Source organism: Natator depressus, chromosome 2 (genome assembly GCF_965152275.1).
Source record: "Natator depressus isolate rNatDep1 chromosome 2, rNatDep2.hap1, whole genome shotgun sequence".
Lineage (NCBI taxonomy): Eukaryota > Metazoa > Chordata > Testudines > Cheloniidae > Natator > Natator depressus.
In genome coordinates this window covers 225,189,398-225,215,406 of record NC_134235.1, presented here as the reverse complement: position 1 = coordinate 225,215,406, position 26,009 = coordinate 225,189,398, and the positions used below count along the sequence as shown (strand labels likewise).

The 26,009-nt window shown below is 38.7% G+C and overlaps 1 protein-coding gene and 1 long non-coding RNA gene across 8 annotated transcripts in view; one reads left to right on the top strand and one right to left on the bottom strand.

The window, feature by feature from the left end:
- Window positions 1-26,009, bottom strand: part of CACNB2 (calcium voltage-gated channel auxiliary subunit beta 2) — a 387,411-nt gene that overhangs the window by 39,959 nt on the left and 321,443 nt on the right. For 5 of the 7 annotated variants that reach the window (XM_074946026.1, XM_074946029.1, XM_074946030.1 and 2 more), the window contains 6 exons: window positions 21,439-21,561; window positions 15,902-16,038; window positions 10,492-10,568; window positions 5,002-5,135; window positions 1,392-1,472; window positions 972-1,030 (listed from right to left, as the gene is read on the bottom strand). In XM_074946026.1, the coding sequence (XP_074802127.1) occupies window positions 972-1,030; window positions 1,392-1,472; window positions 5,002-5,135; window positions 10,492-10,568; window positions 15,902-16,038; window positions 21,439-21,561 (611 nt within the window). Of the gene's footprint in view, window positions 1-971; window positions 1,031-1,391; window positions 1,473-4,835; window positions 4,856-5,001; window positions 5,136-10,491; window positions 10,569-15,901; window positions 16,039-21,438; window positions 21,562-26,009 lie in introns of all 7 variants that reach the window. The other 2 variants (XM_074946027.1, XM_074946031.1) reach the window with 1 other exon arrangement.
- On the top strand, window positions 2,810-18,984 carry LOC141983196 (uncharacterized). Its single transcript, XR_012638315.1, has 3 exons — window positions 2,810-2,940; window positions 4,862-4,960; window positions 18,948-18,984. It is a non-coding gene; the product is annotated as an uncharacterized LOC141983196 (long non-coding RNA).

Genomic DNA, 26,009 nt, shown 5'->3' with positions numbered 1-26,009 from the left:
CCACGTCCCTGCAGCCCCATGGGAAGGGGGGGCAGAGGGCTCCGTGCTCTGCTCTTGCCTGTGGGTACCTCCCCCAAACCTCCCATTGGCCGGGGGAGGTATCCACATTGGCCTCCTGCACCCTAACCTCCTTCCCTGAGCACCCTCGTAGACCCCGCACCCCTCCTCTGCCCCAACCCCTTGCCCTGAGCCCCTTCCTGCACACCACACCCCGCACTCCCTCCCACACTCCAACCCCCTGCCCCAGCCCTACATTCATGGCCCTGCATTCAATTCCCCCACCCAGATGTGGCCCTCGAGCCAAAAAGTATGCCCACCCCTGAGCTAAAGCATTCATCAAAGAATACAAACATGCCTCCCTTCTGGTTTCTTCCACTTTATTTGTTCAGAAGGCAGCTGCCTTGCTATATATATTCATTTGGAGCCTGACTCAACAACTAATCAAGTCAATATAAAGATTCCAGTTAACATCACTGAACACTGGATGCTTAACATTCAAAGAACAGCATGTCTCACTGCTACAAGAAGTGTACTACTGGCTATACAAACATTTCTCTCCAGGAAAGCAGGTATCACTCATGTAACTTAAACTAAACAATGTTTAATTTAAACAAAGAATTTTTTTCAGTTCATGCCTTTACCACACATGTAAAACTTTGGGCAAGTGGTTAGCCACTTGGATTTCAGTTGCCACCTTTGGCCACAAACCGCCATCTTCACCTTACTTTCAATAATATGCATGTGTGTCTCTTGGACTTTTCCCATCCCCATACAGCAACAATGCTCTCTGCTCATGAAGCTTTCATTCCCTACCACAAGTTACTGCATACAAGAGGTGCTCTAACATTAATTGCACCCTATTATCAAAACTCTTTTCCATTGGTGTCCTGGTTAGAATGTTATTTCTCAGGGACCCGTTAATTTCAAAATAAGAACTATATTCAAGTAAATAGAGATTCCATAATACTTACCGCCCTTCAAATCTGTGTTTTAAAAAATCAAATAATGCTTTTTGCATCATATCTGTCACCTAAAAGCAAATAAGCAACAAATTAAAACTCTGCATATGAAATAAATACTACATGGCATTAATGACTTAGAAAAATTGGTTAACTGGTGTTCTAAGGATTACTAAAAACTTGTGACTCCTGGTGGCATGGTGTGAAAAGCACATTTACAATCTGAATACTTTAACTTCCCTTGTCTGAATTCTGATAAGCAAAAATATAAAATAAGAAAGCATTTATCCCATAGTCTCTTATATTTTTGCCTAAGCTTCCCAGTGGCATTAATTGATTCTGTTCAACATCATTCCCTCTTAATCTGAAATCGGAAAATAAAGACAGACCGTCTTTTTTACATCCTGAAAATAGTCACTGACAATCACTTACCTCATATCCCTTCAAGGAAGGCCCCACTAAAACTACTGGTCGCATAGAAGGCACTACATCATAGGGAGGGATGTGCTCTGTCTGCATAAATGGAAAACACTTTAAGAATCTCAGCATGCACAGAGAATGGCATTAATTTACAATATAAGTAACTCTGAATTTCCAGCAGTGTCACCAAAGGGAGACTTGGGGATTCACTGATTTTTCATTGCCTCTTCCTGCAAATAGACATGCAGTATAAGAAGTGTAGTTTGAGGATTTCTGTTGAAAAAGCTTACATCTGTACCCCTTCCCTCTCTCCCTATTTCATTGGGAACTGGCCCTTTTAGAAAGAGCCACACACAATCTGAGTGGTTAATGGTATGTGCTGTTTATGAAAGTTACTTTGCATGACCAACAGTAGGGCTGCGACATCTGAGTAAGGACAGAAGGTTCTTCTCAAAACCCTATTAAGTCCATTATAAAATCTAATAAAGCTATTATTACCACAGGGAGGAAGAAAACCAAAACCAAACCAAACCAAACCAAACCAAAACAATAAAAGGGGAGAAGGATTGCCTAGCTCTTCTTTTATATATATCAGTCTCCTGCTTAATAAACCACAGTGACATCACTGTAAATTCCCATGGAAGTGCTTATATTCTAACTTCCATAGTCACACCCACAAATTCTAAAATATGTATTACCATCATTGGCAAATGAAATCACAGTAACGACTGGTCGTGTTAGTATTTACAGAAAGTTTAAATAAACACAGCTGAGAACAGCAATGCTCCTTCTATAAGAAGCTCTCAAGGAGAGGGGTTATGTTAGTTACATACTATTTAATAAGCTACTTACTGATGTATCATGCACAATTTATGAATGTTTGAATAAATTTTCTTTAAGATATATTGGTATAAATAATGCATCTGTCAGAAGACTGCCAAAATCATATAAATTAATATTCATGGTAAAGAATAGGAATCAAACAGTTTTGAACTAAACTGTTTGCACAAGACATCCCCAAGACTACCAAAACTGGCTTATCAGGCAACTTTAAAAATAAAGTTTTGGCTGCTTTTTGTTTGTTTTAGGGAGAAAAAAAAAAACATGTTTCAAATCCACCAACCTGGAAAAAGTTTAAAAGGAAGTATGCCAGATCTATTTTTCAAAGGCCTACATAGTACAAATACATCAGTCACCATCATGGGATATTGGCACTGTTAATTATTTCAGGACTCAACATGTCCCAAGGTTAATCACATAAAAAACCAGTTAAAAACCTTTTCAAACACAAAAAACAGAGACAAACATTAATACAGCAACAGCACAAAATGCCACACAAGCAGCAGACTAAAGCAGTCTAAAACATGGAAAACAATCTTGTGGCTTGTGGCTGAATCTTTTTTTGTTTTGTTTCGTTACATCTAGGTTCACCACATAATTGGTAACATAAGAAGAATGAATATCAGTGCCCAAGGCATCATAAGCATGTGAAGAGAACTTATTTACACAGTGCAGGATCTTACTTAAGATGTTCTGAAGAAAAGCCCCGTAACAATGTTGTGTAATTATGAAAATATACCCTTTCAACTTTTGTTACTAGGAATGTAAATAATCTGATGCATGCATTACAGTGACAATCCCTAAGAAAAATCCATAATAGATCTGTAAAGGTTTATGAGGTCGAGGTTAAAATGCAGTAGAGCTTTCTTATAAGGTGGCTGACTATCCACAAAAGCTTAAACACTGATGCTATTAGTCAACAAGCTACCTGAAAATTAGGGAAGATACAGAAATTACCTTCTTTGATGGAATGCTAGTGTTTAAAATCTATATTGCAGCAACGCAGTTATTTTTGCCTTTACCAGCTAAAATTAACTATTTTGTCAGCAGAAAATGAGTGAAAAAACTATACAAAATTATTTGATGAAAGCATCAGTTATTAAAATTAATAAAGAGTTTGGGGGATCAATCCCTTACAATATCAGGGAACAAGCTACAGAAATTTTTCCCTCTAGGTCTCTGGTTGAAATCTGTCCCAGACTGGTGTTGGCAGAGATTTTACCATCAGATGGTTAAGTGATTTTTACTGTCTGAAACTAGTTGGGGGTGTCCATCCAGTTTTTAATAGACAACTGTCCACATGTTACAGAAAATACCCACCACAGCTGGAAATGATTCTGAGATTCTAATCAGAGAAGCCAAAGAATAAATAAGCATATAGAATCTCATCCCTGTAACAGGTCCTTCTAGAGACAAAGGTTAAGCCTTGTGGAGAGGCTTACATTGACAGAAGCCAAGAAAGAGATTCAGATGTCTTAATTTCGCATACTATTTGCATTTTTGATAGCTACAATTATGATTAATTAAAATATCATTCAGAACACAAGAAACTCCCATTCCATTCCAGGCATTCTATAATGGACTGAGAATAACAGCCATGTTATTTAAGAAAATTATTCACTGAAGCAAGTAAAAGGACCTTTTTATGGGGGAGAAGAATACTATTTTTTGAAGAAACATAAGAGGGAAGATAGGGGAGGAATTTTTGCACCACTAAGCTTGGAGGCATCCACAGAATTGGCAACAGTATGACAGTGTTACCTATGGATAGAGGATTGTAATTAAAAACCAAGGAAGAGACGTTAAGAAAAAATTGAGGATTAAAAAGAAAGTAGAATTATAGTAGCTAGCCTAGTATCGTAGCTGCTAAATATTTTGCTGATAAACAACGTATCCAAGCAGCGTCATAAGCACATCTTAGAGTCCCAGTCAAGGGATGCCAACAGCATAAGTCAGTAGCACCTTTGTTGGCCAGTTTTTGGACAGGCACTGGATCTAGAGAGGACCACCAGTCCCATTTTGAATAGTTAAGATGCTACAATCCGATTGATGGAGGAGAAGGCAAGAACATTGGGAGAGAATTTATATATGACAATAGGAAAAACTCACAGTAGACCGCCAAAATAAGTCTGCAGTTTTCCACTGGTCTTGCTCATCTGCAGATTTTGCACCTAGTGGATTAGAAGTTTAAATACTGACTAAATTTAAAATTGAAGGGGTTTTTTTTGTAAGTACAAGTTGAGTATTTGATTAGATTTTAATAATAGTTTTAATAGACTGAATTGTAAGTTAAAAAGCTTGAAAAAAAGAGACAGACAGATAGAATAAGTATGCACTAGAAAGGTGCATTATATGGAGTTGTCAATGTTTTACTTCCTTGAATGTTTAAAGAAATTCCCATTGTGCCTATTATTCCATCAAAAAGGATAAGTACTGTAACAGTGTTTCACTGAGTCACTGACTGTACCTAGCATGTTTGTTTTAATGTATGGAATCAATCATCAGTTGATCTGTTTCTTCCTTAGTTCTAAAATGATTGTCTTGTATAGATTATGGGTAATAATGCTAATGATGCCAGTGGCAGGATAAACACAGCTCATGTCAATGTAAACTTACCGATTTCTGCTTCTGCTTAGCTACAGCAGCATGGAAAAGAAACAAAGAATAACAAAAGCATGCACGTTATTGACTTGTCAAAGGACGCAGACAGTTAACAGGACTAGAAATGTGACGCAGTGCAGGTGAGCAGGTGGACAGATAGGAGCTTGGAAGTTGGTGTTACCTTCTTAAAGAAGGGCATTCTTTTCTCTTTGGAGTGGGGTGATGTTACACTGTTTGCACTGGGTTTGGGGGAGCGATGGTTTGCTGGAATATCATTTTCTTCTGCATCTAAGCCAGTGGCATCTATGTCTATAGCTATATACAGACAAACAATTCAAAATTATCAGATGGTAGGGAGAGGAGAAATAGGTTAAAAAGAAAAAAAGAAAATTAAACTACCTGAAGTAAAAAATCAACCATGACTACAGAACACAGTAAAAACTTAACGGGAAAAATTTAAAGGTGCAAAACATTAGGATTAGAAAACACACAAGGCAATATCTGTAACAACTACTGTAACATTTTCTTCAAATTCCCTTTTCCAGAATTAAATCAGACATCCACAGGTCTACTCTCACAAAACTGATAAATGGTCAAGTTCTGCTCTTTGTAATGTTGAACCAAATTTGGAGTTCTTCAGTGGAGTTACTCTGTATTTACATCAGTGTAAAAGAACAGAATTTGACCTACAGTATCTAGATTATTTATTTATATATTTATTTTACAGAATTCTAGTTCAAAATGTGCTATCTTGAATTAAGATTTTAGTATTATGTACTTAGGATACGAAACACAGAACACTTTTCTGTCTGAAGTTTTTAATTCCATGAGTCAAAATCTGCCTCAGATACTCAGTTACACACAATTATCTAAGAGCAGAATATAATTGGCACTACCTTTTAAAATCACATTATTTAAATAAAAAATGTACAGTAGGCACAAGATACATTCATTAGAAATAATAAAACACATCTAATGTTAATGAACACTTAAATGAATGGCAAGGGGAAGAAAGAAAACTTAGCCTAGTTATCATGGAGACATGCTGAATTCTGCTGAAAAGATCAAGTGAGGAAGTGGGGAGGGCAAGATGGAAGTGGCAACAATAAACCATTGCTACTCCACCCCATTCTCCAAAAGGAAATCATATGCATCAGACAGAGGTGGCAGCATAAATATATGGTGCATCCTACAGCAAGTTAGTGATTAGTGACAATGTAAACAATAAAAACATTAATGGACTCAGTGCTAAATGGTTTCTAGAACGCAAAGGAGAATGAAAAACTGAGCTCTCATCAATGTATGGCCAACAGAGGTCTGCTAGCTATATCTGCAACAAAGTATCCTAGACTTTTTTAGGCACCCTCACATAGAGCAGTCTACCATAACCTTGGGTATTGTGTTAAACTTGTCTCCAATGAGCACCCTCCACTGCTGACAAATGGACACAGGGAATTAATCCACAAAAATTGTGTATCCATATCCTGGGAAGATCTTACCTACCCTCTGACAGATACCTCGAGATTCTGTCTCTCTCTAAAACAAACAAACAAAAACAAACAAACAAACTTCGGAAACACTTGTATAAGGCAGTACGCTGAATGGAATTAATTCAAGGCCTACAAGGTCCATTAGTGGTAGAAGAAGTGTAGACTTTAGCTAAAACCATAAATAATCACCGTGATTATAAATCTACCTAGGTGATCTCCATGCTGCTGTTTTGTGGGTGGAACAGCACTGATCCATGCAGCAGTACTAGCCACCAAGTTATGTGACCAGTAAACAGCTGGATCAGCCAGTCTATGTGCAACTTCTGATTTAAGAGTTACTTGGGCCAGTCATCTCTTCTGCTTGACTAGCACACATTTTCTCCTGGTCCAGGTAGCCCAGTATCCCATCTTCTGACAGGTGCTTCAGAATAGGGCAATTACTGAGTGATCCATCCCCTGTTGTCCAGTCCCACCTTCTGTCATTCAGAGGCTTAGGGACACCCAAGCATGGAACTGCTTCCCTGAGCATGTATAGTTCTCATGCAATAATCTCCAAGAGTCTTATTGAGGTACATCTTCCTGAATAGATACTTTAAACAAGGCCTCCCCAGAAGATCATTTGGCCAGATTTTCATTCTGACATCACTTTGATTCCCCTACAACAGCCACAGAAAAACCCAACGTTTTCCTCCAAAATTTTCCCTCCCAAATTATAAATAGCAATTATTAGCTGTATAATACAATTAGTGTGCTACATAGTATAAGGATCAATAAGAATAAAATGGAGTAACTCAGTAGAAACAAGGGCAATTATCTCTCAGTTCCTGTGTTACTATGAACATATTTGCTACAGGAGATATTTTGATTAACTGGTTCAAGTGCTGTGGCATGGGTTGGAGGCCCAGATGACAAATCTTGAGCTTCTGCACTTTCCAGCTCTGCACCCTCTGGTATCTGGGTCTCAGTGCACCAGACAGCTCTTAACTCACCACGGACCAAAATAAATAAATAAATCCAACAATACAGTAAGAAACAAAACTTGAAACAATAAAAAAAGTGTAATAAACGCCAAACAAGAGAGTTTAAATAGCATTCACCACAACACTATAGAGCAGGAAGCCAAACTGGGGACGAACCACAGATCTGTGGCTGTGGAGCTGCCCAGAGCCTAGTCTTGAGTAGAGGGAGGAAAGAAGATACCACCAGCTGCTACACCCATTCCTATGCAAATTACTCTGAGTATGTTTAACTAAATCACTACACCACTCCGATAAAGACACCTTTTCAAAGAGAATTAAGATGAATTTTTCTATAATACAAGGCATCTGTAGTAACTGAAAAGCCATTGACTAAGTAGTAAAATATACTCCTTAATGCATAAGTAAATGCAATGGCCATCTCAAACAACATACAGGCTTTGATGTTCCAAGACTCTTCAGGAAAAGCAAGGGTATTACCAGAGATGGATGAAATATTTCAAGCTAAAAACTCCCCTCCCCTCAAAAGTCTTTTTCATTTTTGCAAAATAATTTGATTTTTTTAATCTGACAAATTGTACATGAGAAAATTAGCTTGTTGGTTTTGCATTTGTCATTTTAAGGTTGTGTTCTTTGCTTTCATTTTTCTTCTTTGATCTTCATGTTAGTCCCCCTTCTTCAATAGTAGTTATTATTGTTGTTCTAATGTACTTGGTCATCATTGTGATTTTGGGTCTTTATGTTTGGTCATCATACTAAGTTGCCATCACATTTATTATGTAGGCTATGAGGCTTTCATGGACTGATCAGACTGGTCCAGAAAGATAAAGTCTCTCATTTTTCAGTATTTGTTCATTTTGTTTGGCATTTGTTTTTTGCACTGCAGGTTTAAACTAGTCAGCCTGGTAACATACTGGTTTTTTTTCAAAAGTGAAATTAACTCATCCTAGTTCTCATTTCTGCACATCATGGAATTAGTCCATATTTTGGTACAGTTGTCAATCTCTCCCAAGCAGAACGACCAGCAACAGAATAGCAGGAGTGTTGCAGGTGCGTTACGAGAGTGGAATGGGGTGGTATGCATTGTCCACTGCCATGCCTAACTCACGCATCAGTTCCCCTCTCAGTATATTTTAGACAAAAATATGCAAAAACCAAAATATTAAGATACACCAGCAAGCAGCTATTCACTATTCATGACTATTTTCCCCAAGCCTCAATATGGAGGAGTCAAGCACAGTAAAATTAAACTCTTGGAAATACTGCTTCCTAAAAGCTCTGTTTAAAGGAATGCTTAAATACAGGGGCAGGGACCATGTGCTCAATAGGCTCAGGATGGAGGAAAATACCAGCTAAGTTGGGGCTCCTCCACACATCCGTTTGCGTTTTTGATTACCAGGTTAGCTCATCTCTGTCTCAAATTATATCTCAAATAATAATTCAATTTTCTGGCTTCATTTTCAGTTCTCTTACCACCAAATTCCGTAAAACATTCTGTGATCATTAAATGAGATATTTCAAATAAATGGAAATATATTTGCTGATCTGCTGTACAAATATTTGTAGTATACAAAGTGTTTCATCCTGAAATATCACTAATCACTACAGACAAAGCCCAAGTGCTATAAAACTATACACAGATCACTCTCCCTACCACCAAAATGCTCTGGGTGGAAAGTGGAAGCCTTAACAGTGCACATCAATACAGTTTAGGGTCCTCATACAACAAAACACCTAAGTATGTACTTAAATACTCTGTTGAATTTGGCATGAAGAACAACTTTTTCAGTTGAAACGTCAAAGTAGGGAACTGAAGTGAAATTAGCTAAAACATCAGGCTTAACACTACTGCTATTACAAAGCCATGTCTACACAGGCAAGAAAAGTGTGTTTTTCAATCAAATTATCTTATTTCATAATTTGATCATTTTAGCTGGTTGTATTGTAGCCTAGGCGCCATCGAAGCTAACTTGATTGGAAAACAAACTCTTTTTGCTTGTGTAGACAAGACTAAAGAGTGACATGAGGTTCTTATTGACTGCAAGTATTATGTACCTCTGTTTTTTCACTCATCCAAAAGATAAAACATCCAGCAACACAGTATCCCTTAACACAGTGCTAGGGCTTTAATACACTTCTATCTCTTAATTTAGTAGTTAAAATTATACAAAAATATTTTAGGAAGTTTAGGTATTTGAATATAAAAGAAATATTTCTTTTCAACCAACTGACATAACAATGAAAACTCCCAAATTCTTTCTTTCTTTCTTTCTTTCTTTCTTTCTTTCTTTCTTTCTTTCTTTCTTTCTTTCTTTCTTTCTTTCCTTTCTTTTTGCACACAAACTCCTTAGGATTCTGTTCAAGATAACCGGTCATGTCCCAGTTTCTTTTAATTAAACTAGCTATTCTTAGCATGCTGGTGAAACTCATAAGTGCAATTGCTTAATGCCACTTGAACATAACCTAAACTAAGTTCAAATGTGTCTGTTGGTGCTCTAAATGCAAAGAAGCATTTATTAAAAAGAATTCTGCATCAAGAAAGTAAAACAAATCTACAAGAATTGAGTCATGATCTGCTTTGTAAAACCTATCAAAATTGTGCAAATAAAAGCTCCTGATGTTATAAAATTATGTAGTTTGTGGTGTGTTTGTAGGACCCTAAAGATATTCCTGATTCATCTCAGCACCTTTTTCTTACCGGTACTAGAAGATTATCCTCACTCATCAGGAATTGCTCAGGAGAAAACTTTGACTGTCCTAGTATAAAACAGCAACAGCTGACAAATCACACAACTTTAGAAGGGCACAAGTTCTGGAAAGGTTTAATTTCACCTTATTTTTCCAGCCTAATTCCCCCCCCAAACACACACACACACACACACACACACACACATCCCCCATGATTTTATAACATAACGTCACAGTGAAATCAAGACAGCAGTTGAACAGATTTGATAACAACCATATCACTGCATGAACTAGCCAGGCAGAGGCAAGAACGAATTTGTCCAATTCCCTCATCTCCAGCACAGACGCAAACCAGTCTCACATGACAACCACCTGCCACTGTGCCACAGGAGACTAAAAGTTAGGAAGACCCTTTCTCCAACTCAGTTTAAAAAGTGTAACACAAAGTAGTGTAAATCTTAAATGACTAAACACAATTCTATAAACAGGTTGTCTAAAGGCTAGTGACCTACTTACCAGATGATGGAGGCGTTGATTTTCTGGAACTAGGTACTATGTCACCCAAACTGGATGATGAATTTCCTCCTGATTTACTAGAGTACACAAGAAATCAGTGTTAAAAGTCTTATCAATTAGTAAATCAAGCATGTATTCATTCTCTCTCTTTCAAACTATCAGATGGGTCACTAAACAAAGACAGGCAGTATTCCTGCTCTCAGTGTAAACTTACACTTTAAACAAAATGTATGCACACTTTGGGGACTGAGGGATTGTACACGTCAATTTGTTTCCATATTGGTCCAGTTTTAATACCTAATGATTTATTCTGCTGGTAGTTATATCTACTAGGAAGATATACCTACTTTCATTGTGATCTTAATATGAACACTTTTTCAGTAAATCCATTGGACATACAGATTAAAATTTTTGCCTTCATATACTTTCTCTCAGAACTGCTGATAGTAGTACTCAAGGAAGAAAAAAATATTATTTTCAAAAGCACACACAACAATTGATCATCACTATGTGGAACTAGTACCTTTGGCAAATGCAAGGTTGGAATATCCACAGCTCAAAGTTCTGAATGGAAATGCCTCATCACCAGATGTACACCTCTTATGGTATTTGCTTTGGCTTTCCAATGGTCAATACCTGTTACTTCTCACTTCTTTTTAAAATGTTCAAATAAACTAATAATCAAAACAAAATAATCCAAAACTCTGATGGAAAGGTACTGTATGTAGGGGTGTGTGTGTGCGGGGGGTGAGAGATAGAGAGAGCATTACAGGTAAGAAATGTTCCTTTTCTTCAGAACAGTGTAAATTACAATAGTATCCCAATTATACAGAAACTAAGAATCTCCAGAGATGTTTCTGGAAGCTTGTTAATTATTAACAAAACAAACACTTGCCTCAAATAGAAACTAGATTCACTCAGTAACAATATTAAAAAAATAAATTTTATTTACCTAGAAAAATAGAACAACTAACTGGATAACTGGTTTATGATTCATGGCACAACCCCACTAATTGACAGAGATTAGGAAGAACATTCCCCTATTAGCAGTTTGTGCCATGGCAAAACTTTCAGCCTCATAGGATTGGCCCCCACCAATCTCAGACAGGAAAGGTAATTAAATCTAACTTGACCATTAGAGGACAATGTGGCCACCTCCTGCAGAAGTGAACACATCGATGTTCACTGTAATTTGCACAAAGGACTTACATATGCCACCTGAGTGTCACAAACTGTCCTTGAACCATCATTAAGTTAGTCTTGGATGGCATGACAGACAGATATAAGGAGACACTTCCTCACTGTCTGGCCTGAAACTATGGAAGCCTCGGGGTAATATAATTGAGAATCTTTTGTGGCAGCGTGCCTTGGTACTGCAAACATATTACAATGGACTGCATCCTGACTTTAGTTAAACCAAGGTAAATCCAGAGTAACTCTACTTTCCTCAGTGAACTCTGCCTGTATTTACTTTGGCTTGACTTGACTGAAATCAGAATTGAGCTCAACATTTGAACACTTGCTGACTGCTGAATTGTCCCTTCCCAGTTCACATCATGCTACACTTAGGTGTCAAGAAGGCTATAATTTGAACCACGACTAACACGGCCCCTGTGTTGTTGTTGTTATTGTTATTACTAATTTGTATTTCTGTAGTGCCTGTAAGGTCTAGGCATGAACCAGGACACCATTGTGCTAGGGTACAAACACAAAACGAAAATACAAAAAGCTGCCCCAAAGAGCTTACAATCTCAGTATAAGACAAGAGACAACGGATGGAGACGGACAGATAGGGAAGACAAGGAAACAATAAGGAAATATGGATCAACGTGATAGACAGTGGACCAGGAGTTTAGTCACTGTTAAGTTGTTTTGTTTTGTTTTGTGGGGGGGGGTTGGTAGACATCATGGAATAGGAGAGTTTCAAGAAGGGTTCTGAAGGATGTATGTTAGCTTTGTGGATTTTTATGGGTACTACGTATACCTGTCAGGAATAAGATGGAACTAGCAGTAATTTCTTTAGTAGTTTATACATGTACCGTTATGGAAACTATAACTGGCAGAAACATTTAATCACAATCTGATCTAGAACCAGATGTGATAGCACTATCTCCAGATCCACGGGGCATGCATTTCCAAAAACACCATAACATCCACTTTTGAGTCCTTGAAAACTCCTCAGACAGCTCAATTTAATCTATCCTCTTATTTAAAAAAACCCAGGATAGTTCAGGTCCTCAGCGGGAGGGTCATTTCCTTCTCTTCCAAAGACACCCAGGATGTTGAAGCACTCCTCCTGGACCTTTCAGGCCATATTAGTGCCAGTTTCTGACAGACAAGCTTGTGGCCCAGTAAGAGAACTACACTCACATCTGATTATGTCTAAGACTCCTCCTTCAAGGTTTTTCATGCTGCCTTAGCTCTGGATTTAAGCAAGCATCACAAGGCCAGACACAACACAAGGTATTTGCCCTAATATCTGATAGCTGAAGGAGATATCCTGGAGAAGATCCTATATCCAAATGCATAGCGATCCTTGCCAAGGCATTACAAACACAGTGAATGACACAAGTACAGGAATCAGAGTAACAGCCGTGTTAGTCTGTATTCGCAAAAAGAAAAGGAGTACTTGTGGCATCTTAGAGACTAACCAATTTATTTGAGCATAAGCTTTCGTGAGCTACAGCTCACTTCATCAGATACATACTGCGGAAAGTGTAGAAGATCTTATTATATACAGAGAAAGCATGAAAAAATACCTCCTCCCACCCCACTCTCCTGCTGGTAATAGCTTATCTAAAGTGATCACTCTCCTTACAGTGCTCAAATAAATTGGTTAGTCTCTAAGGTGCCACAAGTACTCCTTTTCTTTTTGCAAGTACAGGAATGTAAACCAGTATGCTGAGTACACCAGGCACTCACTGGAAATATTTGAAGCCACAGGACTATTTTCCATATCTACAAAAGAAAAATGGACACAAGACAACATGCCTGGATAGCAAAGGTAACAAAACAAAACAAAACTCAAAATGAGACCCAAACTAAAAGATAACAAGAAAAAGGCAAGAGAGACAACAGTAAGAAGTGTATCACCACTGCTTCGTTCTTTGAAACCTTGGTGTGCTGCCAGACCCTTTCAAGAAATATTTTTTTTAATTTAAATAAAGTAACAAGGTAAATTTACTACTGCTACTAGACCTGAAAAGTACATGCAACAAGCAATCAAAGCTGAATTTAACAGCTGCAAAACTGGCACACAGCATTATCTGAGAGAAGCTTAAAATCCTGCCTGGAGAGAGAAGACAAGTGAAGAGTGGCAACTACTGGCCACTGGAACAGATGAGTAGGTTGGTTCACCGTCTACTGAGGAGGCTGTTCAATGCACTCAGAACTTCATGCAATGCAAATTCCAATTTGCCATGTGCCAGGGACATAAGAGCTACAAAGAGATGATCAGTTCTAGCATGTACCTCTGGAAGAGCCTTATTTATATATTCTCCCTCTTGCTGCATGATTGATTGGCTGCCTCCAGACGATGTGAGAGTCAGATAAAGGCTAGTTTTTATATTTAAATCCTGACATTTCCTGAGAACCATATGGTATTTTAGCCATTTGCCTCCCATTAACTTTTTAACCTGCATCTGAAAATGTAGGTGAAAAAGGTTACATTTCCATTGCAAATATGAATGCCGTGTCCTCTTATAAGAGACTGAATTTATCACTGGTATTTTTTTTCCTATATGAAGAATAAAATAAGTATACCAATCTAAGACAGCAGCAATGCCAGCCAGAACTTCAGGAGAATGAAGAACTTTAAAATCAGGAAGAGACAAATGCTTTGGTCAACACCAGGCTGGTGTGCTGAAGAGCTCTATGTGGTTTTGAGGGAAATGAATTCTCCCCACTCAAGACTGTGGAGTTACACAACAGTTATTCCATGGCCACTGCTGTTACCTTAGGTCTACAGTTGCCTGTGCTCTCACAGCATTCCTGATCCTCAACAATGCTTCCCTTTATAATAGCGCACAAAGGGCGTCCGTGACATTCAGCTTCCCTCCATGCTCTCTGCAAACCCACCCACAAATAGTGAAAACACACATGTTTTACTGCAATTAGAGCCCTTTATACCAGAGAAGGGATGAGTGGTATTTGCCACAAAATTTGTTGACATACTTATGAGGATAAACACTGCACTAGATATACTACAGTAGATAGCGTATCCTTACGGCATCTTGATACTGAGGTATACTTGGAGATACTGTATGTTTAATTTTAGGCAATGCTGAACACATAGTCAGACCTCAGTGATAATAGGCACACAACATCCAATATAAAATGTACTGTAAAAGTTGTACTGACAGAGAAAAAAACATTTTGTTAGGCGGACAAGTATGTATAGTCCGAGATAGGAAAGCATTTTCCTTGAGAAAAAAGTATTTCCAGAAGTGCAGATTCTGCTTTCAGTTCATAAGTCTATGTCACCATTCTCTGTGAATTCTAAACTGAACTAGTGTTGGAAATAGCTATAAAGCTGTGAAAACAAATTACAAAATGCTAAGAAATTCAGAGAGTCTGATTTTCAATTGTAAGTAAACTGCACTTTTGCACACCAAATTTGCATACACAGATACCAATTTGCATTTGCAGTGGTGATATATGTGCACAGTTAGGTATCTTGTTGGCCCTATCTATGTGCAAGTACCCAGTTTGCACACACAACTGTATATGTGCATACAAATTGGATGCACACAATTGTGAAACTCATCTCTGAAAATCAAACATGCAAAATTAAGGCTGATAATATTTTTAACTCACACCATAACAACAATTTTCCTTAAATATATGAGATTCATATTAATTGAATATTCTTAATTGTTTCAGGTCATAGTTTGTTTGCCCGTGTTTATCTATTTTATGTATTTCAAGAGTGCCCATTAACTTTTAAGGAAAGCTAAAGTACAGAATGAGTTTTGGATGAACTCATATTTTAAAACATTTTGTGAACTTTTAGGTTAAGACCTTGATAGCTAAAATTCAGCACCAGTGATATCTTTACATGACTTGAACACCCCTGAAATTAAGGATTCACACTGGAAATGCTGACACAAACTAGTTAGAATTACTGTGCGGCTAATGCATAACTCTATCGCTTTGAAATGAGAGTGGCACATTGTCCTCATTTAGACCAATATTCCCTGCTTTTTCTTAACAGTAGCAGTGAAACCAGACCACTAAAACTATTATTTTGTGACAGTGTTCCTTAATTAATTCAAAATTTTCAGAGTTAACAATTATATTAACTAAAGAGAAAACAATAAAGAAATATTGGATGCCTTGAATCTACAGTTATGATTCATAAGTTACACATCACAGTCAAAGATATTTTAAAATTTGTCTTTATTTTTATTACCTGGAGTAGAATTTTCCTTGCTTTGCCCTTTGTTCATGCTGTATCCTCATGTTTTCTAATTTGACTGGACTTGGTATGAATCCTATTTCACAGCCTTCTTTTACCAACCGTCCTATCCACCAGTCATTGTTAAACTTCTAAAGATATAAAGAAATGAAAAAAATACATGTATTACAAAATAATATTATTGGTTCATTTTAGTCTCTTTTTTTCAGTTTGCAATCAATTCTTTTTTGTATAATTCCTCTCCAGTTAGTCACTGCACTAGATTATTATGGCTATGAAGAGTCCTGGGAATTTTCAGAAATACTTTTAAGAATAATTATAACTTGCAAACAATTAAAATGCACAAACTCTCTCTCCTAGTCTTCATGATTCTCCATCAATTTGAGTTCCCCTCCACCTCTCCAATTCAACCCTTTCCATTTTACAGGTTGTTCTCTATGCTTTTCAAATACCAGCATTCCTCCTTTTCTCCCACCTTGTCTCTCTCTACAGTGGACAGTAGATACCTCTTCCATTCTGCTCTTACCATCTGTAACGCCCCCGCAACTTCCTAGCACTTCAAAGCCTGTCTCTTGAGGCTTATTTTTCCTGGACATAGCCCATGACTTCCAACTCTTTATTTGGCATATAAAACTCTACTCTGCAAAATCACCCTCTGCTCCATCATATGCTTTGAGACTTTGCCATTCCCCTCCCTCCTTATTCCTGATCTATCTGTATGGTATATTCTAATGAACTGTAACATATCCACATCCACATGAACAGACAAAAATTGAGAAATATTTTATGATATTTTTGTATGAATGGAAAAGTTACAAAGTAGGTTTAGCATACAAGACATCCCAATTAACAGAATGTCACTTTATGCATACATGTAACAGTGAACAGATCAGTTAGAGCCACGCTTCATTCGTATCAGCTTCCACTACCACACAGCTCGGCAAAGCAGAGCTGTTACTTTTTATCCCTCACCCATTAGACTAACTTTGTTCCAGCATTGGATAGGTCCCATGTTCAGCTTTCTGGGAATCGTGTGCATATGTGTCAAGGTTCCTCCCCCACTCTGAACTCTAGGGTACAGATGTGGGGACCTGCATGAAAACCTCCTACGCTTACTTTTACCAGCTTAGGTTAAAACTTCCCCAAGGTACAAATTAATTTTATCCTTTGTCCTTGGAATATCCACTGACACCACCAAACTCTAACTGGGTTTACTGGGAAACGTAGTTTGGACACGTCTTTCCCCCCCAAATCCTCCCAACCCTTCCACCCCACTTCCTGGGAAAGGTTTGGTAAAAATCCTCACCAATTTGCATAGGTGACCACAGACCCAAACCCTTGGATCTGAGAACAATGAAAAAGCATTCAGTTTTCTTACAAGAAGACTTTTAATAAAAATAGAAGTAAATAAAAGTAAAGAAATCCCCTCTGTAAAATCAGGATGGTAGATACCTTACAGGGTAATTACATTCAAAACATAGAGAATCCCTCTAGGCAAAACCTTAAGTTACAAAAAAGACACACAGACAGAAATAGTCATTCTATTCAGCACAATTCTTTTCTCAGCCATTTAAAGAAATCATAATCTAACACATACCTAGCTAGATTACTTACTAAAGTTCTAAGACTCCATTCCTGGTCTATCCCCAGCAAAAGCAGCATACCGACAGACACAGACCCTTTGTTTCTCTCCCTCCTCCCAGCTTTTGAAAGTATCTTGTCTCCTCATTGGTCATTTTGGTCAGGTGCCAGCGAGGTTACCTTTAGCGTCTTAACCCTTTACAGGTGAGAGGATTTTTCCTCTGGCCAGGAGGGATTTTAAAGGGGTTTACCCTTTCCTTTATATTTATGACAACATGCTATCAGGTGTTTTTGATCATTTATGAACAGAATGTATGAGTTTATTTTGGACTGAATTTTCTTTATCTAATACAAAGTTAATTGATTTTGAAGTTTTGGTGCATATGAGACGAAATGTAATTCAATATAATATTAACCAATGTGCACGAGTTAGAAGAGCAAACAGGATGCCTGGGTACCTTTAAAAAGGAAATAAAGGTAATTCAGAATATATTGGGAACGGAACAATGACACACTCTGATATTTGGAGTACTGTGTTCAATTTTGGTCACTTCTGTGGAATTTTTGTGATGCCTGAGACAAATTTTAAGTTAACTTATTTAACTAGCAAGTAAACACAAGTCTGATGCTCTGTAATTAGCCTGACTGTATAATGCTGCATTCATGCCACTGGCTCCTGTCTTTGTGAATGAGAGAATAGGTGAATCAACAGGAAGTAAGGGTCTGTATAGTATCTTTGTAGGATGCACAGTAACTTCAAACGTGAACTTCCTGCCAAAGATTAACTCTTTAAAGACAATATGATATAGTGATATCTTCCAGTGGTAGAGATAGGAAAGAGCTACAGAAGGGCAATGAATATTTTTAGAAAATGTTTCTTCACACAGAAGTCAGTGGACATTCAGCCCATAGAATTCACAGCTGCAATGTATCACAGTCAAATATTGTAACAGAATTTTAAAAAGGGACTTCATAACATTGTGACCAATAACAACATGCTAAAATTACTTCAATATTACAAACACTAGTAGAAGGCCTTGGCAGCAGGATATGGGTCCTGTCTGTGGCAGTGCAAAGGTGTGAGAGACTATAAGAGGTCAACACTGTAAAAGCAAACAGCACTGGCCAAAGGGGTGTGGCCAGAAAGGGCACCAAATCAGCAACCCCTCCACCAAAGGCTCCAGCTGGCAGAGTACTGAATAAAACACTAACAGAAATTAAAGTCAGCTTCTTTGGAGGAATCCTGACCAGACATGAAAGCACTGAAACACCACCCACTAACCAAAGAGTGACTATATGGGTGGTTTTTGGTATAGAAAGGTGTACTTTATCTCACCTTGTATCATATTTACAGAATTCAAGCTGAGGTTGGTAGAGAGGAAATTTGTTACTAATTCAATGTAGAGAATTGTACCACTGGAGAGGTTAATTTCCGATTGGGTTCTTCTTCCTTACTCAGGAGCAATAGATACTAATCACTCCTCAGAGACAGGACCAGTAGTCAGTGGGACTGCTATGAGTACCCGCATAGCCCCACAGTATGCCAACATTTTTATGGCTGACTTAGAACAACGCTTCCTCAGCTCTCATCCCCTAACGCCCCTACTCTACTTCCGCTACTTTGATGACATCTTTATCATGTGTACCCATGGGAAGGAGGCCCTTGAGGAATTCCACCAGGATTTCAACAATTTCCACCCCACCATCAACCTCAGCCTGGACCAGTCCACACGAGAGGTCCACTTCCTAGACACTACAGTGCTAATAAGCGATGGTCACATAAACACCACCCTATACTGGAAACCAGCTGACGGCTATACTTACCTACATGCCTCCAGCTTTCATCCAGACCACATCACATGATCCATTGTCTACATCAAGCTCTAAGATACAACCGCATTTGCTCCAATCCCTCAGACAGAGACAAACATCTATAGGATTTCTATCAAGCACTCTTACAACTACTATACCCACCTGCTGAAGTGAAGGAACAGATTGATAGAGCCAGAAGTCACTTACTACAAGACAGGCCCAACAAAGAAAGTAACAGAACGCCACTAGCCGTCACCTACAGACCCCAACTAAAACCTCTCCAACGCATCATCAAGGATCTACAACCTATCCTGAAGGGCGATCCCTCACTCTCACAGACCTTGGGAGACAGGCCAGTCCTCGCTTTCAGACAGCCCCCAACCTGAAGCAAATACTCACCAGCAACTACACACACCACACAACAAAAACACCAACCCAGGAACCAAACCCTGCAACAAACCCCAGTGCCAACTCTGTCCACATGTGAAGTCAATTAAAACTGAAATCGCAGTTTTGTATGACAGTATTAGTTACAATCCTATTTTGTGGGTGTATGTGAAAAATGCTGAAGTGTTGCCATGATTCTGTTCCTCAAAATTCTTAATGCAAATCCCTTTGGGCCACTGAAGATATTACATAGGATAAATTATAGAGGATTTCAGACAAGATTTTTTTCTTCATCGTGCACCCTTTGAATCTGAATTATTCCCTTTTATTTGTGTTTCATGTTTCACGGGAAAATTAATCATTAATCACCAATGTAAAATGGACTAAAATCTCTATTTATTGTTCCCTTTCCCTAATCTCTGTCTAGCTTTCTGTCTATCCATTGAGAATTCCTTTGGGGATGACTGTTCCATGAATGCTGGGAAAAGCACCTACCCACCTCATAGATACTACCATTAATAACAACAACTGAATTCCTTGTCTCTCCGTAGGAGTGAAATTCGGATGATTTCAAAGAAGCTCGAGATGTTTTACACATGTACAGATGAACTGTTCCAATCATTTTTATGCTGACTCCCAGCTTTTCCGCCTCTTCCACAGTTAATGACAATTTCACAGGAGGCAGATCACTTCAGCAGTCAACCATGAAACCAAGGAAGCAATTTTGCAAAAGCATAGCAGTTATGCTTACAACTAGCCTGGACAAAAAATCATTATACAATAACAACAATGCATAAACACCTCCCATTTACTGCTATCCTGCAGCCTCAATAAACAGAAATTTGTTTATTAAGACTACTGCATCAGTGAGTAATAGGAATTGTTGTGCCCTGTCAAAAGTGTCCAATTTTGGGGGCTCTTGGGAAGATCACCTTGGGGCAAAAACACCATGGGGCACACTGCCAGGGAGCTGGGGACTTAGATTCAGGAAATTCAGAAGAGAGAAACAGAAGCCTGTACCAGGCGGCTTCCCAGAGAAAGTTTTAAAATTATTTACTTCAGATGTTGACCTTCCACATTTTTTTCTTGCAAGAAGGGGAGAAAGAAGGAAGATTTGTGGGTATGAAACTTCCTTTGTGCCTGTGTAAAAATTTTCCAAAAACTGATTGGGAGAAAGGATAGACCAATGGCACAGACAACATGATTAGACAGTCACTTGGGAGGCTAGCATAAGCATATTGATAGTTATTACATTGTTTATTTACTGTCTCATTTCTTATAACAATATATTTAAATGCTGTCTATGATATAAAATAATTAACTGAAATCAGTGAAGGTACTCCAGGAAAAAAAAACAGGGCCAAGGAATTTTTTCACAAGCATTAGAGAGAAGTAACTGTTGGCTGCTAAATCAGAACCAATCCCTATAGTGTGAGGACAGTGAATCCCTGCAGAGATTACATAATTGAACATGCAGATTGCAGAACTAGATTTGTTTTAAAGCCAACAAAAGCGATACAATCATCAATCATCATTTTCTTTTCAAATGTTATGCACTTGAAAGCGGAATGTGCAAGAGATCATATACAACGAGCACAATATTTCCAGGAAGCTACAAATCCTGTTGCATTGTTACATTTTGGTAATATTTGTACAGTGCTTTGAAAATGTAAAGTGCTATGTTGATGTTAAGGGCTATTATTGTTATTATTATTAATAAAATAGTGAAAACAGCTGCAAGTTTTACTTACTTCTTTAACATGGAGAAAATCTTTTGCTTCAAATGAGATGGCCATGCCTGGAACTGGGACATCATCATCATGTCCTGCACTATAGCCGACATTTGTCCGGACTGCAAATGCAACAGGTTTTGTCTGCAGGGTAAAAGGTAAACAGATTTTGAACATTTTCTCTCTCATACCTATAGAGTCAGATATAGAGATATTGATATATCCTCCTGGAAGTTAATTCTCCCAATTAACATAGCAAAAACCACATGCCATAAAACTTATGAAATATAAGAACTGCTCTACTCAAAATATTTTTTGTTCACAATGTGACTATAACAGGTATATTCTAACAATTTCAGTTGAGACAAACAGCTGACATTCAGTTTCAAAGCAATAGAATTGTTAGTAATGTTCATGTAGAAATATAATTTGAATTTTCTAAAATGACTAGTGATTTTGGGCATCCAGAAACTGAAGCACCCAAAGTAGCTTGTCGCTACTGAAATCTTAGGTCAAAATGTCCATTTACAGCATACATTAGGTACAACATGTCCTTAAAAGCTCACCATCACAATATTACATTGAGAATTAGATGACCCCAAGACTTTTCCATCTATTAAATAGCCCAGCACTCTTCTCTTGGTGCTTAAAGTAGCTTAAAGTGTTTCCTACACTGAAAAGCAACTGTATAAAAACAGCATTCTGAAGTTCCATGTTTATTTTATCTCAATTGTTATATATTTTCTCATTTTATGAATGAAAGGATGTATTTTTAGCCACTAGCACTGCAGACTCACTCTGGATCTCAAAGTTCATTTTAGCTAAGGCATTAATACCACTAAAACATTCTTCAGTCTAGTTCTGCCCTCACTTACAAGAGGGTTGCAAATTTAACCATGATCAGAAGTTGATTGCAGTTGCAACTCTCTCATAGTTGTGTTGGCTTTACAGTGCAAAAAGGAGAAAATACTAGAGAAAACTTATTTTAAAGTGAGCAGATCTGCAGTCTACACTTACGCTATTATGCATTATGCTTATGTATAATATTATGCATTAAAATATTTTTGAGATGAAATGCCCTTAAATATGCAAAGAGGGTTTGATTCTATGCTCTGTGGCAAATTGCCGGCACTGCTATGATGGGTCCCGCGCTTTCTCTTCTTGGGCGGGGGGAGGGTTCAGGGAGCCGTTTCTCGCCCCTGATCTGGGGTATTAACTGTTCCACTAGTATCCCAAAGAAGGGGAGTGGAGAGGGAGGGACCCGGGCCCGCCCTCTACTCCGGTTCCCAGCCCAGGGGCCCTAGGGATAGTGGCAAACCACTTGAACTAGCGATTCCTTCCCCTGAGCTACTTCCCCCTCTGGCCCTTCAGTTTGTGGGGCTTCCTGCACTCTCCCTGCTTGGGCCAGGTTTCTCCCAACCCCTTGTGTCTGTGGAGTCCCTCTGCTCTGCACAAGCCGGGTTTCCCTTTACCTAGGGCAGTGGTTCCCAAACTTGTTCCACTGCTTGTGCAGGGAAAGCCCCTGGTGGGCCAGGCCGGTCTGTTTGCCTGCCGTGTCCGCAGGTTCGGCCGATCGCGGCTCCCAGTGGCCGCGGTTCGCTGCTCCAGGCCAATGGGAGCTGCCGGAAGCGGCGCAGGCCGAGGAATATACTGGCTGCCACTTAGGGTCTTGGCCTTCTGGCCTGCCACAGCACGTATCCAAACTCTGCTCTCCTTCAAACTGCTCTCTGCTCTAACACCAAACCACTCTGCTCCAACTGTCTGATTGAAGCAGGGTTTTTTAATCAGGTGACTGACTTCAGGTGTTCTAATTGGCTTCAGGTGCTCTAATTAATCTATAACAACCTCTCTTCCCTCTACAGGGAATAAGGCTCTCATCATCCTAGGGCTTACATATATCCCCTCTATCACACTCCTGATGCCCTCTGGCCATGCTGTATCACAGCTCATTTAAGTCAATGGTACAGGATCAGGCCTAGAGAGCACATCTGTTGAGTAAGAAGGTGCCAACTTTACTAGTCACTTCCCAGAGTAAAACCATACTTTAAGGTTAGTGGTACAGTGAGACTAAGTGACAAAATATAACAACCATTGTTAACAAACAATTAAATGTAAGAAAACCTATCTAAATGCAACATTAATGTACACATTTTAAAAACCCAAGTCATGAAAGTCAAAAATGTGGATTCCCAAAGCAATGTTAAAGCAAACATTATCCAGGTAGTAGAAACTCATTTGTGTTAATGACTACTCCTGGGGGAGTTCTGTGTCCCTGCATGTGTGCAGAATTCATGTACCCCGCAGTTTTCTTTGCTTCTCCACAGAAAAATGACTTCTGATGGGGAAGCAAAGGGAAGCTGCAAGAGCAGTCACACATCCCTCCCTGACAGCATAGGCAGGTCATTTCAGGGATCCAGACCAGCCAGTAGAGACGAAAATCATAGGACGGGGGGCTGGGCAGTCATGCATGCGAGAGAGAGAGACACACACAGACACTCTGTCCCTCTCGCTTGCTATTGTTGCATGCTTGGCATGGAGGGGCAGAGCTTAGGCTTGGGACAGGCTCTGTCCCTTCAGGTAGAGCAGAATGTAGCAGCCTGCCTGCTTAGAGAATTGTTCCCATTGTCTTTGTGAATTTCCCCAGGAGTATAAAATAGGTGTAAAAGTTTTAAGGCTCCTTTACATTGCCAGACTGGCATAAAGGACAGTATGGCCTTATAAATGCTTATAGTGCTTTAGTGATTAGAACTGGTCTAAATTTTTGGACTGAAAAAGTTTCCTATCAAAATGTGCTCCATGAACTGTTTGCTACTGACCTTTCTGGAGATGGTCAGTAGCCAATATAAATTGTGAATTTATTCCCCAGCCCTCGCTTGCTCTTCTGTTGCCTATGATGTAACACTGAACATATGGCTGCATATATTTGTTGACTAACAACTAGAAATAAAGGACCAAACTTAGCTACATTACTATTAGACAAAGGAGGTTTAGGGATTTCCTCCAATGCTCCCCACTCCCATTCGCCATCCATTGCATTGTAGTTTAAATAAATTATCTAAATAATTGAAACCAGCAGGATTGTGTTGCATTATTTTTACAAATAAAATATGCAGAATTTTGCAAAATTTTTTTTTTGGTGTAGAATTCCCCCAGAAGTACAATTCAACACAGAGTATAGACTTTTCTGATTTTGTAAGTAAATGAACAAATAACATATACAATCAAAGAAATGGCATAATAAAATAATTAGTTTATTTAATTTTACAGGTGCAGCTTACTTTTGATTATTTTTGATAATGCATAGTTTACTTATAGATGGTCTGTAGGCTGCTGTGTAATTCACTAAATAATAATTGTGGGTTTCATTTAAATTTCTCCAAATTATTATCCAAAATCTAAGCTTTAATCTAAAAAGGGGAGGGAAAAAGAGCCAGATCCTTGGGGTCAGGTCAAACTATGCTTGTTGCAAGACCCAGGGTGATTCTAACCTAACCAGAGCCCTGAATAATTTAGAACAGCCTAAATTATGCCACCTACAGCAGTCTCCTAGGGCCTGTTCTGCTGGCATAGAATCCTTGTAGCGCAGGGTACATTGGAGTCCACCTCCTGATGCTCCAGACCATGGTTTTGGGCCACTCAGAAATTCCCCTGATATCAGAAGTCCCCAGAAGCCCTGATAGGCCAGCTCTCTGTTCCCTTAGTGCTGCAGATCTGCCTCAAACTCCCTAGTCCTCCTAGTTGCTAAAATAGTTTCAAAGTGTGAACTGGAGATAACTGATGCCCTATCCATCTTAATAGAATATTAACACATCTGTGTGACAGTTTCAATGTCAGCATTAACTATCTCACTGCTTATTGTTTTAGCAGAAGCACAAAGTAAACATGACTTATAGACACTTCTAGATTTGGATACAGGAATTGGGGTAAGTTAAAGTGAGTAGCTAATTGCTGTAAAGTGTTGCTAGGGTGATGAATGAACAATTCAACACACTGCATCCCAAGTATAAAGATACCACTGTCTCTGCCCAAAAAAGAGAAGAGAAAAAAGGCAAAGCATCCTAACCCCACAGCAAAAGAGTCAGCTGCCTGAAACCAAAATCACCTGATACTTTTACCTGGATACCAAAAAGCCCCTAGTGCCATATCCAGGTTTTCCCTGACATATTGTACTATCGCATTACTTATTAGTACTGGCATTGCAGCAGTATAAAATAATAGGATTTAATATAAAAATAAACAAACAATACTTGGTATAGATATTATTCTATGTTGTTTGGATTGGAAAGGAAGGTGGGCCATAAGGGGGAGAAGGGTCTCTGCTGCTTAATGTAGGCCTAATGTGCTGCATAGGCTGTGGGGTACATGATGTTTTGCAAGAGTAATGGAGTCTCAGTAATATAATGCTTCACTGCAGGCCTTAGCTATGGTATCTTTGCTGAGAAGTGGAGTAAAACAGATGTTTCTTTTTGTGAGAATTACTGGTTTGCACATCAGCAAAGTGGCAATTAGGGGGACTGTACTGTGCTTATGAAGTATTTTCAATTATTTGTAAATTAAAATGCAAAAGTTCAAAGTAGCAGAGTTACCATGGA